Source organism: Plectropomus leopardus, chromosome 4 (genome assembly GCF_026936395.1).
Source record: "Plectropomus leopardus strain MGB_pleo_1.0 chromosome 4, ASM2693639v1, whole genome shotgun sequence".
In the NCBI taxonomy this organism is placed as follows: Eukaryota; Metazoa; Chordata; class Actinopteri; order Perciformes; family Serranidae; genus Plectropomus; species Plectropomus leopardus.
The window spans coordinates 25,107,193-25,121,375 of record NC_142179.1 but is presented as its reverse complement, the minus strand read 5'-3'; the positions used below and the strand labels follow the sequence as shown (position 1 = coordinate 25,121,375).

Sequence of the window (14,183 nt, the reverse complement as noted above, 5' to 3'; positions counted from 1 at the left end):
CACAGACAGAGACCTGAACTGGCCTCAGAGTAAAATAATCTGCTGAAAACCTAATCCAAAAAAATGTTTGACATTGCAAAAGAAAAAGAACATAATGGTCTGTAATATTGGAGAGCATAATTAGTTCATATTCATTTGATCTCTCTCTTTGTGATGTTTTTACTCTCGTTCCTGTCGGTTGCCTTCCCGGTGAATGTCTTCATTTCCTCCCCGCAGTGAACAAGCTGTATGTGAGAGTTTTGTGCAAAAGACACAAGAGAGGACGGATGAGAGCCTGGAGAGGAGATACAGTACATTACATCAGAGTAATACCTCTCCTCTCCTCCTGCACCTCAGCGTTTCTACTGAAGCTGTTTAGTCCAGCAAATAAGAGCACTCTCTCTGAGGATGTGACTGAATTTTTTATGCTATAGCCCTGATGCATTCAAACAAACAACAATAGAAGTGATGGAGTTTGGCTTGTATAGAATTAAAGAACCTCTTCTCACTCTTTGTCTCTGTCTCTCTCATTGTCTCTCAGATAACAGTTTTCCGGATGGGTTCGGAGGGTCATCAGGACATTGACCTTGCCATCCTTACTGCACTACTCAAAGGTGGGTGTGTGCATATATGTGTGTGTGCTGGAGCATGAATGTACAGTATAAGTGGCTTCCACTTCACTGTCGCCCTCCAGGGATGTTGTTATTTGGGAGTTTCTGTACATAAAAGGAGGATGATATCGTTTCAGAAAGCATTCCTCTCACTGTCCCAGTTTAGGTGCATGATAGAAGCACCCAAATATGTTTTTACTTTTGTTGTTCATAGCTCAGGAATAAAACATAGACATCTGTGCCAATTTTTTTCTCTCTCTCTTAAAGCTCCATTAAGTGATTTGTGATCACTGCAGGGCAGGAAGAAGGGCAGCATTGACTCTTGTTTTATATTAGCTTATGAACAATTGCCTTATTACAGTTTTAGCAGAAATGGAGTGTCACAGGTGTGGAGTCCTCTTTTCACTGCCTGCCTAATACAAGTCAAGTATTCACTACTACTGAATCCACTCACTCCTGGCTCTTTTTGCCTTACTAAATATTTGGCTTCCTCCAGCATGTGTGACATTTGTTTTTGACAAGACATAAAGTTTTGATTTGTAAGCTACTTCATATTTATTGTACATCTAACTCTTAGCAAGAAAGAATATTAGTGTATTCCGCAAAACATCAAACCATTCCTTCAAAATGTGATAAATGAGGCTGTAGCTTGAAGCCGTTTCAGACAAGCTTGCAGTGAGTTCAGCTTCCCTCCTTAATATGTTAATATATCCCTGATATCACAACAACACCTGCAGAATAATCAATTAGCATGAACACAGCTGCTCATTAACTGTCTGGCCAGAGACAAGTAATTACAGGAAGACACTTACAGTTACCAATGAATTATGATAAGTCCTGTGTCTTTTCATTCGGCTCTTTTGAAGTATATATATTTCAGTTAAATTTGCATTTATTTATAAAAATGAATTCCCCTTGAGGTCAACTATCACTTTTGAAAGGGACACATGGCCTAACTATATGCTAATATGCCACATCAGCATCTTATTTCTCAGAACTACCGACCCTGTCACCTAGAGATTACATTTGTGTGTTACTTAACTCTTTTTTTTTTAAATTACATTGTTTTGGCAACGTAATTTTTGCCTGGGTTATGTTCACCAGAACTTTGGGTATGTGTCCAGACTTCTGTCTTAGGTTTAGGCAACAAAAGCTCTGTGGTTGAGGTGAGGAAAAGGTTGTGATTTTGGTTAATTATTAATAAAATCTACACTAATCCTTACAGTGTGGCCAGCATCCCAAATTTCAAGTTTATTACCTTTGCAAGGAGCATACACGTAATGGTATGCAGCCATCAATTGGCATTACAGTTGCTGCGGACAAGCAAGTAGCGATTTAAAGGCTGATATCTATCTAAATTTCCCGCTCCATATATCACACTATAATGTACAGAATAACCAATCTGTGTGGTAACAGCAGCACGGACATAAAGCATGACACAGTAAGAAATAGAATGAGACATACAATAAGCAGAGGCTGCAATTCTTATACTGTAAGTAATTGTTATGCATTTAGCAAAAGGGCAATGAATTGGACCAAATTGAGTTACAAAAATTGAAAATTCCTCAAGTGCAAACACAGCAATTAAACTCAGCCACCTCATCCTATTTCCCACTTCAGTGTTTCCCATGCCACCTCCTTTACACGCACGCACGCACACACACACACACAGGATTCACAGATCCATACTTCGATTGGTTGCTCAGTGGCATATATTGATCATGCTTGCTCTTGCCTCCTCATGGAATACTACGCTGCCCTCACCAGAGTTTGCTTGCATGCTCTCGCTGTATATGATTGACTATCTCAGGAATCACTCCTCAAAGGAACATTTCATTCCACAGAGACTAAACAAGTGAGTTTGGAGAGTGCGCGTGAAAAGAGGAACGTGCTTTACATGATTTATGTGTTGCAGTCGAGATGTATGATTTCTGCGGCACATGCATCACTCCCTGAGCTCCGTCTTCGTCTCAGACTCCTGCTATTACTTTCTCTGTGCACACACGTCTCACTCGTGTATTCTGTCGACTCCATCCGTCATTTCTGTTCACTTTTTTATCCCCCTTCTATTCATTTCAGTTCTCACTGTGATAGGAGTGACATGTGGAGGAATGAGTGAAGGGCGCAATTGAAATCAAAGACAGAGAAAACAAAATAGCACAAAGGAAATGAAAAGGAGGAGATCATAAAAGTGAAGGGATGAGAGGGGAATACTGAGAAAAGGGGCAAGAAATGCTTTATGGTAAACAGCACGAGGGTCATTTTACATGCAAGTCTCATTCTGCGGCTGACTGAATGAGACGCGTTAAAGCTTTTAGTGTAAAATAAAATCAGTCACATCCTGCCTGAGAGCTTTTTAAAACACTGGATTAGACTCTTTTGCTGAACAACTAAGCTACTGCCTGAAGCTCAACAAGGCACAGCACAGTCAGGGATACACAGTGAGGGGAGAACAGAAGCAATAGGAACAAAAAAAAAAAGCAGAATAAATGGAGTGAGTATGTGTGAGTGTGTGTGTGAGAGAGATTTAGAGAAGTGGGAACAGGAGGGAAACCACAGCTAAAGACACATGGTGTAACAGAGGGGAGTTTAGAGTAATTGATGGTCCGCTGTCTGAAGTAGTCAATATCTTGAAGATTGGGTCTATAAAGTCAGTTGGCTGCAGCTCAACCTCCCTGCAGGCAGGCTAAGTGAAACCACAGGCCTTTGATAAAGCAAGGCCGCCCTGTCTTTTAATATACACATATCTCCACTAAAGCTCGTATTAGTGGGCTCTGCATCTTATTAGCAGGGCTGTATCTGAACTTACACCAGAAAGCTCCAGTAATGCCTCACAGGCCTTTAAGGTGGTGTAAAGTGATGATTCTTCTGTGCTTATTAAAAATAACACAGTCTTGTCTACACACACAGGATTATTATTCTACTTTATATTGCACTGGAATTCTCTCAAGTCCGCAATGAATCGCCTTATATTTCTCATTTTGGTTAACTCCTCCCAGTGTGCAGATGAATTATTAATGTGAACAGCAGTCTGCAGTTTCCAGTAAGATCTTACTGGTCAACAGTGTTTTAGGAATGCCAATAAAACAGTGAATAGCTATAAATACTTTATTACTGCAATATTCAACAGTATTTTTTACAGTGAAGATGTTTTACATTAGATTTTACAGCCCTTATCTGTTCTGAATAGCCAGGTTTGGTTTTGAAATGGTATTGGTATTTGGTATTTTATTCTCTCTGTCCCTGTCTCATTTTGTGCTGCCTTTGAATTTCCTGTCCATTAGATGAAGAGGACCTATTATGCTTATATTTTAGGTTCATACTTGTATTTTGGGTTTCTAGTAGAACATGTTTCCATGTTTTAATGTTTAAAAAAACAAAAAAAGGCTTCATTTTTCCTCATATTGTCTGTGCTGGCACATCGGTATTCACCCACTGTCTGAGAGGGCTCTTTAAGCCCCCGCTTAAAAAAGCCTCTATTCTGCTCCAAATGGTCAGCGTGTCTAAGTCTTCCATATCTCTGCGGCTCTGCACCGTAATTGCAGCTGGAAAATCACTCTAACTGGGCATTGTGGCATTTTTTAACTGTGAAAAATCTCCATTAAGAGCTTCTAAATACAACATGATTCAGCAGGAATCTCATCCAAAATTGGGGAGAAATTAACATACATTTCCCTGATGTTAGCATGTAGCTTCATGTGTAAGCTACATAATGTAAACATTTGCAGTAGCGTGCCTGGAGCTGTTGACTATATAGAGAAATCTGGCACACCATAACATCATATTGTGGCCATAGTTGGCAAAATGTTGGAAACAAATTGTTCAGTATAATAGGAAGCCTGAGGTTTTTGCTCACACGGGTGACTTCAGCATACCTGATCACTGAAAATTTTGGCCCATTTAATATGACCATCCTTCATTGTAACACTATATATATGACATTTTATGGAAAAGCAGAGTAGGTCCTCTTTAGAATGTATTTATTCTAATAAATATTGTATCACTGTTGTCTGTGGTCCTGTAAAAAAAATACAAACAGTAAGCACTATTACTGTACATACTGGGGCCCCATTGCAAGTGGCTAAACTAAATATTTATGCAGAAATAATTATAGGGCTTTTTAAATTCTATTTATTTATGTTGCAATCAGGATAGGTCCCATTAAGACTGTCAAGGTAGTCCTAGCCAAGATAGGTAGGAGCACAAGATAAAAACAAGTACGTATAAGCAAACACAAAACAGACGGACTGACAGTTATACAGTAATACAATTTAAGACATTGCAGTGAACAAAGTGCAGTGCAAGCCATGTATCGAGTGTGTCACTTTGAGCCATGATTCTGTCATCCGGTCTTTTAAAATGGATTTAAGTGCTTTCAAAGAAATCAAATCATAGAGTTTTAAACTGCCCTCCAGTATTAGGATGCTGAGTATCAAAAGGCCCATTTCCCACTCTGTATGAACTTTTGGTACAGACATATAAAGTCCTGTGACTGCAGAGAATACTGTGAAATATAAGGATAAAGATTAGATGCAAGCAGCTCAAGAATTGCATTGTGTATGAAAAACTATAAAAGTATACAAGTGTGTTTGACTGCTGGTTTCCAGTGCAGGCCAGCCTACCCGAGTTTAAAGCTCGCAGTGGTGAGTCAAGGCTTTACAGTTCATGATGAATTAAAAGAAAGCACGCAAAGCTTTATCAATAATACACAATGCCTGAGCAGAGACATGCATATATAAAAGATTCCAGGTGAAAAAGTAAAATTTTAAAAGGAAGACACCAAACAAACAAAGCAGCCCTTCCTGCATTGCAAGTGTTTCAGCAGATTAACAACCACCAATCTGTCCTTTAGCAAACATCCCTGACATGCAGCAGCGCTATCAGAGCGATGACAGAAGTAGAGATGAGAGAAAAAGATGAAGGCCGTCTTTCAGATATGCCATACAAGACTTTTATTTTATCCTTATATGTCAGTGTGCCCTTGAATCTTTTTTTTTTTCTCTAGTTCGTCCAGTATTACATTAGGCAAATCAGATCAGACTCTCCAGAATGCCTCTTTTCTTTTATTTATCTTTCTTCATCGCCTTAATATTCTTTTCTTCTTGTATATGTACGTAAATGTAGTTTTTTTTTCTTCTTCTACACTTATTACGTCATGTTGATTTTACTGAAGGATGAGAGCAGTGTATATGATGTTCATGTACGCATCAAATCAAAAGAACACAGTTTGTATTCCACATTTTATGCAGGGGTGAGATGGAGCGTTAAATGAAGTGATACATCAAACACTCAGCTGTCGTTGTCTGATGAGAAGACATCTTGTTCTCTACAGACACACAGAGAGAAAAAGGCAGTAACAGGCAGGCTAGTAAAGAAAAGCAAAGATCCACCAAGCCTGAAGTTAGATGAAGCCCCTGCAGCTCACAACAGAAGCCCTTCAACCTCTGCATCCATGAAGGAGTTCGCTGTTATTAGTGGGCAGCAGCAGCTCCATAACTCTCAAGTGCAACACAAATTAAAAGATTAGATAAAAACAAACAAAAGCTGCAAATTAGTACATTTTTTTACTTGAAATAATGCTGAACAATTACAGAAGCTGCAACCAAACCACATATATACAATATTATCAGTTCCTGCTGTAGAAAAGCATTGTTTTTTATTCATCTAGAAAGCTTTGATGCAGATGTTTCCATTTTCCATTTTATTCCTTTTAACTCACTCATACTCACGTAATCTTGATACCCTCTCACAGAACAGGTTGTTCCTCCACGTTCAATTAATCAGGACTGATCTCAGAAAATGTCTTTCTCTTAAGGTCCACCTTATACTGTACGTTGAATAATATGCAAAAGGCCTTGAATTTGAACTCTGCCACTACTACAGTTGTTCAAATGTCTTATTTCAGAAATTTTTGAAAATTATTTATAAAGGCTTTTAAGTGTACATCTGCACTACAGCATATATTATAGCAGAGAAAATGAGACTAAAGGCACATACAGAAAATATAAAATGAGCAGTAAAGACAGATCTGTATCTACATTACAACGAAAAAGTACAACTTATGTTCTAAACTTGATTCTTTGACTATGTATCAGTGTTAAAGAAAACTTGTTTTCCATTAATAAGACCCTGTCTCTCATCTGTCTTTTGCCCTCTCTCAGGTGCAAATGCTTCAGCTCCTGACCAGCTGAGTTTGGCTCTGGCTTGGAACAGAGTGGACATCGCACGCAGTCAAATCTTCATCTACGGACAGCAGTGGCCTGTAAGAAAGAACCATAAACAGTAGACACGAAAATACACATACTGCATTAGAAATGCTGTTTGTTTTGATAGGGCTTGTTTGTTCTAAGTACATTAACGGTATACTGCACTGCCTAAAATGGTCTTTTGCATTGTACCTCAGTCTTGACATTTCTTCAAAGAAACTGTCCTCAACAGCAGATAATATTAATAACTTCTATGTATCGCATAAAAGAAGTGCAGTTCAGAGTGTTTTTACATTCACTCAAAATAACTTCAAAAGTGATAAGAAAGAGAAAGATGGTAACAAAAGGATACTTTCAGCTTTAAAAACCAATTTTGACGTGTAATGCAGCTCAGTGTCACTTGTGGGGGAAAGGTTCAGCAACTGACAAATGGTTGCGAATAATAATCAAGCACTGCTGCGGTTATCTGTGACCATAACTGAGAAGTTTGCATTCCTTGCAGTTTTCAAGTATAATTTGAAACCATTGTAAAATGCTTCAGCGATTTATTTGAACCTTATTTTGAATGTGTAGTGTGAAGAGCATTATGAAAAAGAATATTACAATATATGTATTAATTGTGGCTCCTATCATGTTATGTGAAATCCCATCATGATAATCCTGTTGTAGTTTTAGTAAATAATAGTGCTGATTTATATATATTTCCCTGCTATACTCCCATATAGTTTGTGGTATGTGCTGTGTCAACCCTGTCTTTTAGAAATTACCTTTGTATATGTCTAAATTGTTTTCGTAATCAAGTTGTGGTAACAACTCAGTCGCTGCCTGGCTTATCTTCACAGATGATTTTTTTAAATTACTGAAACACTACAATTATTTACAGCATTGTAATCGCAGGGACGTGGTCGGGGTAAATGGTGAACGCACAGTGACACTAAATTCTGGGTTTGCATCCAGACTCTTGTCTTGCAACACAAGCACTTTGGTAAATGTTAGGAAAAGACTGTTATTTCCGTTAAATGTTAATTAGGAATCATAAAATAATTCTCTAGTCACTACAAGTTGATAGTGTATGGCAAGATGGCTTATTTTAGTGGAGAACATAGAAATATGTGAACATTTTGCTGATACATTTAGTATCAACTTTTAAAGTATAAACTTAGAATTTAAATAGCAAAATTTCCTCATCAAGCTAATAGAAAACAGAATTTGGCCTGGCATTACATTTCCTTCTGAAGTCTATTTGCTGTTTCAAAATATTTGTATTTAAATATGATTTCTAGCAGACAGGGCTGGTTGTGTTTGGCATCATGTATTCTCCATCCCATGTGTCCTTAGGTGGGTTCCCTGGAGCAGGCAATGCTGGATGCCTTAGTTCTGGACAGAGTGGACTTTGTCAAGCTGCTGATTGAAAATGGAGTCAGTATGCACCGTTTCCTCACGCTGTCCAGACTTGAGGAGCTCTACAACACGGTAAAAACAAATGCAGAGAAATGCATTGTAAATACAGGTGTCGCATTTTTTTGCTACACAGCGGGGAAAAGCCCCATTGCAAATAGCTGCAATTGTGAATTTCTAAGTAAAATGTCTATTGAAAGGTTGCCAGGCAGGGTCAGTTTTGTCCTAGGGATCTGTAAATGCTGCCAGTAATAGTAATAATACCCTCATATGTTGTGTTTGTTTTCCAACAGAGACATGGACCGTCCAACACGCTGTACCACCTCGTCAGAGATGTCAAAAAGGTAAGACCATCACCGCCGTCTCTTCAGCTCGGTGGCTGTTCAGGCGCACTGTATGGGAATGTTGGCTTGAATGTGTACATTTAAGAAGACACATTTGACCACATAGATTTTTAGTTGCTTTGTTTTTGCCTTATGTGTTGTTTACTCTATTTGCATCAATTAGTGTGTCTACATATTGGTAGCCCTAGTTGCTGTCAATACTGCAAATAGAGGCCGGCTTTTCTCTTTCAGCTGGAGTTGCGGGCTGCAGTGGCTGTGTAGAGCTATGCACGACTCTCATCCCTCTCATGACTTTTCAGCAATTTACTCTGTTCTTTCTCTGAGGCACACACTACCATGGTAAACAAACACTACATGTATTAAACACTGCTTTATCCACAGAACTTGAGTTTGAGCAAACTGAGGCCGCAGTGGAACTGCTGCGAGGCTGAGAAAGAAGAACTCAGTAGACACACAGTTTATTATTTTCTGTTTTTATTTGTGTTCTTACCACACGATTTTGCATGCTCTTTATCATCTGATTCTTTGGACAGTGAAATTGCACATTACCTTACATAACACAGATTTTTTTCTGCATCAGGACTGTATTATATACATGTTTAGGATGATGAAATTGTGGATTTCTCTCTTTCAGTATAGCTTTTGGCTGCACTAAACCATTAAAAAGTTAAACACAATGCAGTGTTTTTTGCTGCATATCTCTTGCAGCACATTGCTGATAACTGCAATAGAAAGGCAGCAACCTAAAATTTACATTCAGCACATGTCTGCATGCCAATTAGTAGTGATCCCACTGTAGTGAGATGATTGAGAGGTCAGCAACACCACCATTAGCATTGAGAGGTGTTCATTAATTAAAGTGTTACTGATTACAGTAATGCCGCATGCTCCTCTGGGAATGGCTGAAAAGGCCTGATGTTGTAATCACTCCTCCTTTACCTCCTCTCGGTCTTTAAACACAACTCTGATCTTAAGTTGCTGCAGAGAGAATATGCAGTTTAATTCCTCACCTCACACACATGCAAAACACACATTGTAGTGCATGGCAAAACATCCTCATCTTCTTTTTGCAGAGCTGTGTGTGATTGCCATAGTGTAGCTGGGTGTTTTTGTGTCGCTGTTGTATCATAGTATGATGCTAATTAGATTTAACTGCCATCCCTCGGGTTGAATCACCATGTCATCGCTGTTTTCTTTCTCTCTTATTCTTCCCTGTGGATTGTGTGGTCATACTGTTGGCAGGTTTTATTGTGATCCAGATACAGATGTTGGGCTAAAAACAGCTGTAAGGTGCCGATGAAGGTCGCTCTCAGGTTTTATCTAGTTCATTCATTAGATTGTGGGAAATCTGAGTCAGAAAACAGAGAAACACAGAGATTGGCTTGTGGACTACAGCTGCCGACGCAGAAATTGGTTTTCCTACAGAGTAAATGGCCACAGGTTGGTAGCAACACACCTTATGTCTCAGATTTCAGGAAAGGTTAGGAGAAAATCCGAATGTAACAGATGGTTTTACTTCTTAGCTTTCTGTGTGGATTGAAAGCAGAAATGGGCCAGAATGATGGCTAATTTGTAGTTGTAGGTCATCAGCTCACTATTTAACTTGTAGAAGATGAGAACACAGACTTAAAGATGGAGTCAGCATTTCTGGAGAGAGGGATTGTTGATTTTTGAGCTCAACACCCAAACAAATTTACCTCTTCAAGAAAGAAGAAAGGACTTAACCACACTGATCAATTTACAGCCTTTAATAGTGCACACAGACTAAAGCCGGGCCCACAATGCCTAAGTGAGGAGCACGAAAATGAAATATAAAACTCTGCTCTGCGGCTCCGCTCTAAATCAAACAGATCTCACCCTCCTTTGTGGCTTTTTGGCAGGCTACATACTACTCTGGCACGTTGCTGCCTCTCAGGTTCAAGACTGAATTGCACTCATAGACAAAAATTCAATTTGTTTGTCAAAACAGTTCAAACTGACTTGGCAAATAGCCAGCGATGATGGAATAGCTCCTGGGGTGGCCAGTCAGATTTCGGGGGTGGTCCGTGCCACCCCAGGCCACTCTCTAGACACGCCCTGAACTGCTTGTAATTTTTTTCCCTGCCTGCATAAACAGGTTAGGGCAGCCACACTGCCCACGACAGCATCATGCTGCTCTTCTGCAGCACATGTAGAGAATGGGTGTCTCATCCATTTTTTTCTGTGTGATGGCAGGGTTTTCAGCAAAAAATAGACCGTGAAAATGTATTTTTACTACCAAAGCGGCATAATACAGCCTTTTAGTACAGTTTAAATTTTTATATCTGTCACAGACATGAAAAAATGTCACTATTTATTTTCAATTAAACACTTCTCTTTTCCCTTTAGAATATAAATAAAACCCCTCTGACAATGTTTCTGTTGACAAAATCCCCTCAGTTGTTAACACAAAGCTTTTTATCGTGAAATATTTGCAGGACCGTGTTGTTGACAATGCGGTGGTTTGCACAACTCCATAAATGAGTGGAGTACTGGCCTTAAACTGTGGAAATACAGTAGTTATAGCAGCAGGCAGTGCTGCATTTTGCAACAGTCTGTGAACACCTCCTGCATGCAAGCTGCAGCAGTTTAGCGAGGTAACTGTCACACACTGCTCAAGTAGGCAGTGCGCCCCGGGTATTACGTTCCAGTGCCACTATGTCGTCATCAGAGTCAAAAAAGGTCAGTGTCAGAGTCTCTTTAACTCTGATGAAGACACAGGGGTGTTGTAATGTTAGTCTATTTGTACTATTAGATTGATCAGTGTGACCTAGTCTTTTCTTCTATCTTGGGAAGTCTCCATCTGTAAGGTTTGAAGCACCTGATTTGACTGCATGTTGTTGGATGATGTGCGGGGAACCATGTTTTAAGTATACCGTTTTGTAAGTGCTCCTCTCTGATGTCATGAGGGTTTCATTGCTGTCACAGTTTCTCTTTGTTTGTGGTGAACTAGGAGGTGGAAGGAGAGCAGTTGGTAAAAGGTTGATTGCTTGCTTCAAGACACGTTTTTTTTTTTTTTCAGTGCACAAGCATCAGACAGGTAGCGAACCGTGAGGAGATATTTGCTGAACTGGTTGTTCAGCTGTTAAACTGGTTGCCATTAATGTCACGGTAATGGTGTAGAGACATTTTCAGGAGAGCTGCATCCCCATTAGTAAGTCAACCAGGACTCAAAGTTCACTAAATACACTGCAGAATTAAAAACTGCAGCGCTCGATAAGCTCTCACAGTGTATTCACACAAGGTGTAAACAAACAGTTATTAGCTTGAGCTTCACTTCCACAGGGAATTAAAAGTACTTGGCTGACCGCAGACTGGTGCTTTTGAACTATATATATCAGTAGGATGAGGAGGTGAAGCTTTGTGTGCTCTCTTTGAACCGCGGACGAATGAAAAGACAAGCAGTATCTATGGCTCTCTTCACTTCAAAGCATGTCAGATGACCCACGGGGGTTTGCCAGGCTTTACCACCAAGGAAACTGGATCGTTGGTTATGTGGACAGGATAGGGATGAGTGGGACGGAGAGGATTTCTAGGATCCCACATCTGATCGGAGAGGAGCGGAAATCGAGGATGGTGTAAAGATATGTAAGGTAATTGGTGCATCTCAAAGGAACAGTGGGGGTCAGGATAATGACTTCGGGATGTAAGGTTGATGTTGAGGGCATGAGGAGGAGCAGCGGGTGTTGATATAGTTATCGTCCTCACGTGAAAGGACTTCTGTTTCAATAATGATTCTAGCCTCCAGCGTTAATAGCTGTCTGTCTGTCTGTCTTTCCATGCTATTGCCCCTCTCTTCCAGGCTAATGAGACATTACCACTTTCTCTTTCTTTTCCTCTCTTCAAGACTGCATTGAACCTCACTGAGAAGATCTCATTATTTCCCTAAATGCAAATTATGACAAATCATTCAATTTCTTACATCCTTTGCAATTGTCCTCAGACTTTACATTCTCTTTATGCACCTGAGTTTCCATTCTCTTCTCATTTTCTACTCCACCGTAAGAGGCGTTACAGCTCAGGGCTTTAAAGATTCATGTTCTCGACAGCTTTCCCCAATAATATCACAACTGAAACTATAACCAGTTTTTGGTGCAGCCGATTACAAGATCAGAGGAATAACTCCAGATTTTTAGATTCAAAACACATAGTTTTAAAGAATACACAATACAAAAACATAAACTGAACCACAGTCTGGTTGAGATAACAATTCATTAAAGAGGCTGGAAGAGAGATCTTGCCTGAGAGTTTCTGTGTATCTTATTTCCCCTGCTCTTGCTCACTGACATTGTGTGTTCTTTCCAAGCGAGAATATCCAGGGTTCAGTTGGATCTACTTCAAGGTGAATCAGATAATCAAGTTTTCTTTCATAGCCAAAAACACTTTGATATGGATTTTGTGAAGTGAGTGTGTATGTCTGTGTGATTTGTTCTGTACTCTTGTTTCCCTCTTGTTTACCCTCCTTTATTAATCAGGTGGCGTGGGTTGTTGCCCTGTTAACACTGTCTGTTTTTTTAGGGAAACCTGCCTCCGGACTACCGCATCAGCCTCATCGACATTGGACTGGTCATTGAATACCTCATGGGCGGGGCCTATCGGTGTAACTACACCAGGAAGAGATTCAGAACTCTGTACCACAACCTCTTTGGACCCAAGAGGGTGAGTAAATTATTCTTATCCCACCATTTAATGCATTTCAGTGTTAATGTGTGGAATTTTTTAATGCCATTAAGTAAAGGACCAGTATAAGTGAAATGAGCCTTGTGATCAAATTAGCTCTGATAAGGGCAAGATTAATGATATAGGCAAATTATGCTATATAATAACATGTTAATCAGGGAACTGTACTCAAGGGCAGACGTCACCTTGCTTATGCTAGTAGTAAATTAGCATTTACACAATGTCATGACTGAATGGGCAGGAAATACATGAGATCTTAGCAAGTGTGATATTTGATGTTTGGAGCAATAATGAGTAAACTACAGACCGTAATGTGTATTGTTTTTTAATACTGCAGGTGGATTCTGATCCTTTTAGATGATTGGGTTTTATAAAATATCAGGAAACTGAGTGAAATTGGAAAACATTGGGGCAAGTTTCTCTAGGAATAAATGGAAATCAACTCACTGCTACTTTTGCTTAGCTTATCTATAAGCCCCAACCAGCAGGTGTGAATTGTTTCTCTTCATGGTGCAACTGGTAGATAATGCAGCACTGATGTTGAATATTAAAGCTGAGATAGGCAGAAAACTGGGAAAGGCAAAAAAAAAAAAAAAGGGTGGAATTTGAAAATACACCCTCCTCCTGCAGCTCTCCCTTCTCTTTTTTTTAAAACAGTTCCCACCAGACGTCCACGGGCATATGGGCATATGCACATGCTTCATACAGTAACCCAGTGTTTCCCATACATTAATAGATTTTATCTTATTTTATTGTGCAGCTGCATGCAGCACATTCCCTCAGCCCCTCCTTGCCCCACTCTCTCTCTCTGTTTAACAGACCACAAATGAGACAAGAATTGGCTAGGTCACCACCTCAAGTCTGTCGCTCTGACAGACCCTCAGTTGGGGCCTGTAGTGGCTTGAATTCTGCCCACGAATTACAATATGCTTAAAATTTATTATTGG

General features: G+C 39.7%; 1 protein-coding gene across 11 annotated transcripts in view; it reads left to right on the top strand.

Annotated features, from left to right (window-relative positions):
- Nucleotides 1-14,183, top strand: part of trpm3 (transient receptor potential cation channel, subfamily M, member 3) — a 166,733-nt gene that overhangs the window by 120,663 nt on the left and 31,887 nt on the right. For all 11 annotated transcript variants that reach the window (XM_088076921.1, XM_088076922.1, XM_088076928.1 and 8 more), the window contains exons 9-13: nucleotides 521-593; nucleotides 6,752-6,852; nucleotides 8,135-8,269; nucleotides 8,488-8,538; nucleotides 13,075-13,215. In XM_088076921.1, coding sequence (XP_087933047.1) covers nucleotides 521-593; nucleotides 6,752-6,852; nucleotides 8,135-8,269; nucleotides 8,488-8,538; nucleotides 13,075-13,215 — 501 coding nt within the window. The remainder of the gene's footprint in view (nucleotides 1-520; nucleotides 594-6,751; nucleotides 6,853-8,134; nucleotides 8,270-8,487; nucleotides 8,539-13,074; nucleotides 13,216-14,183) is intronic.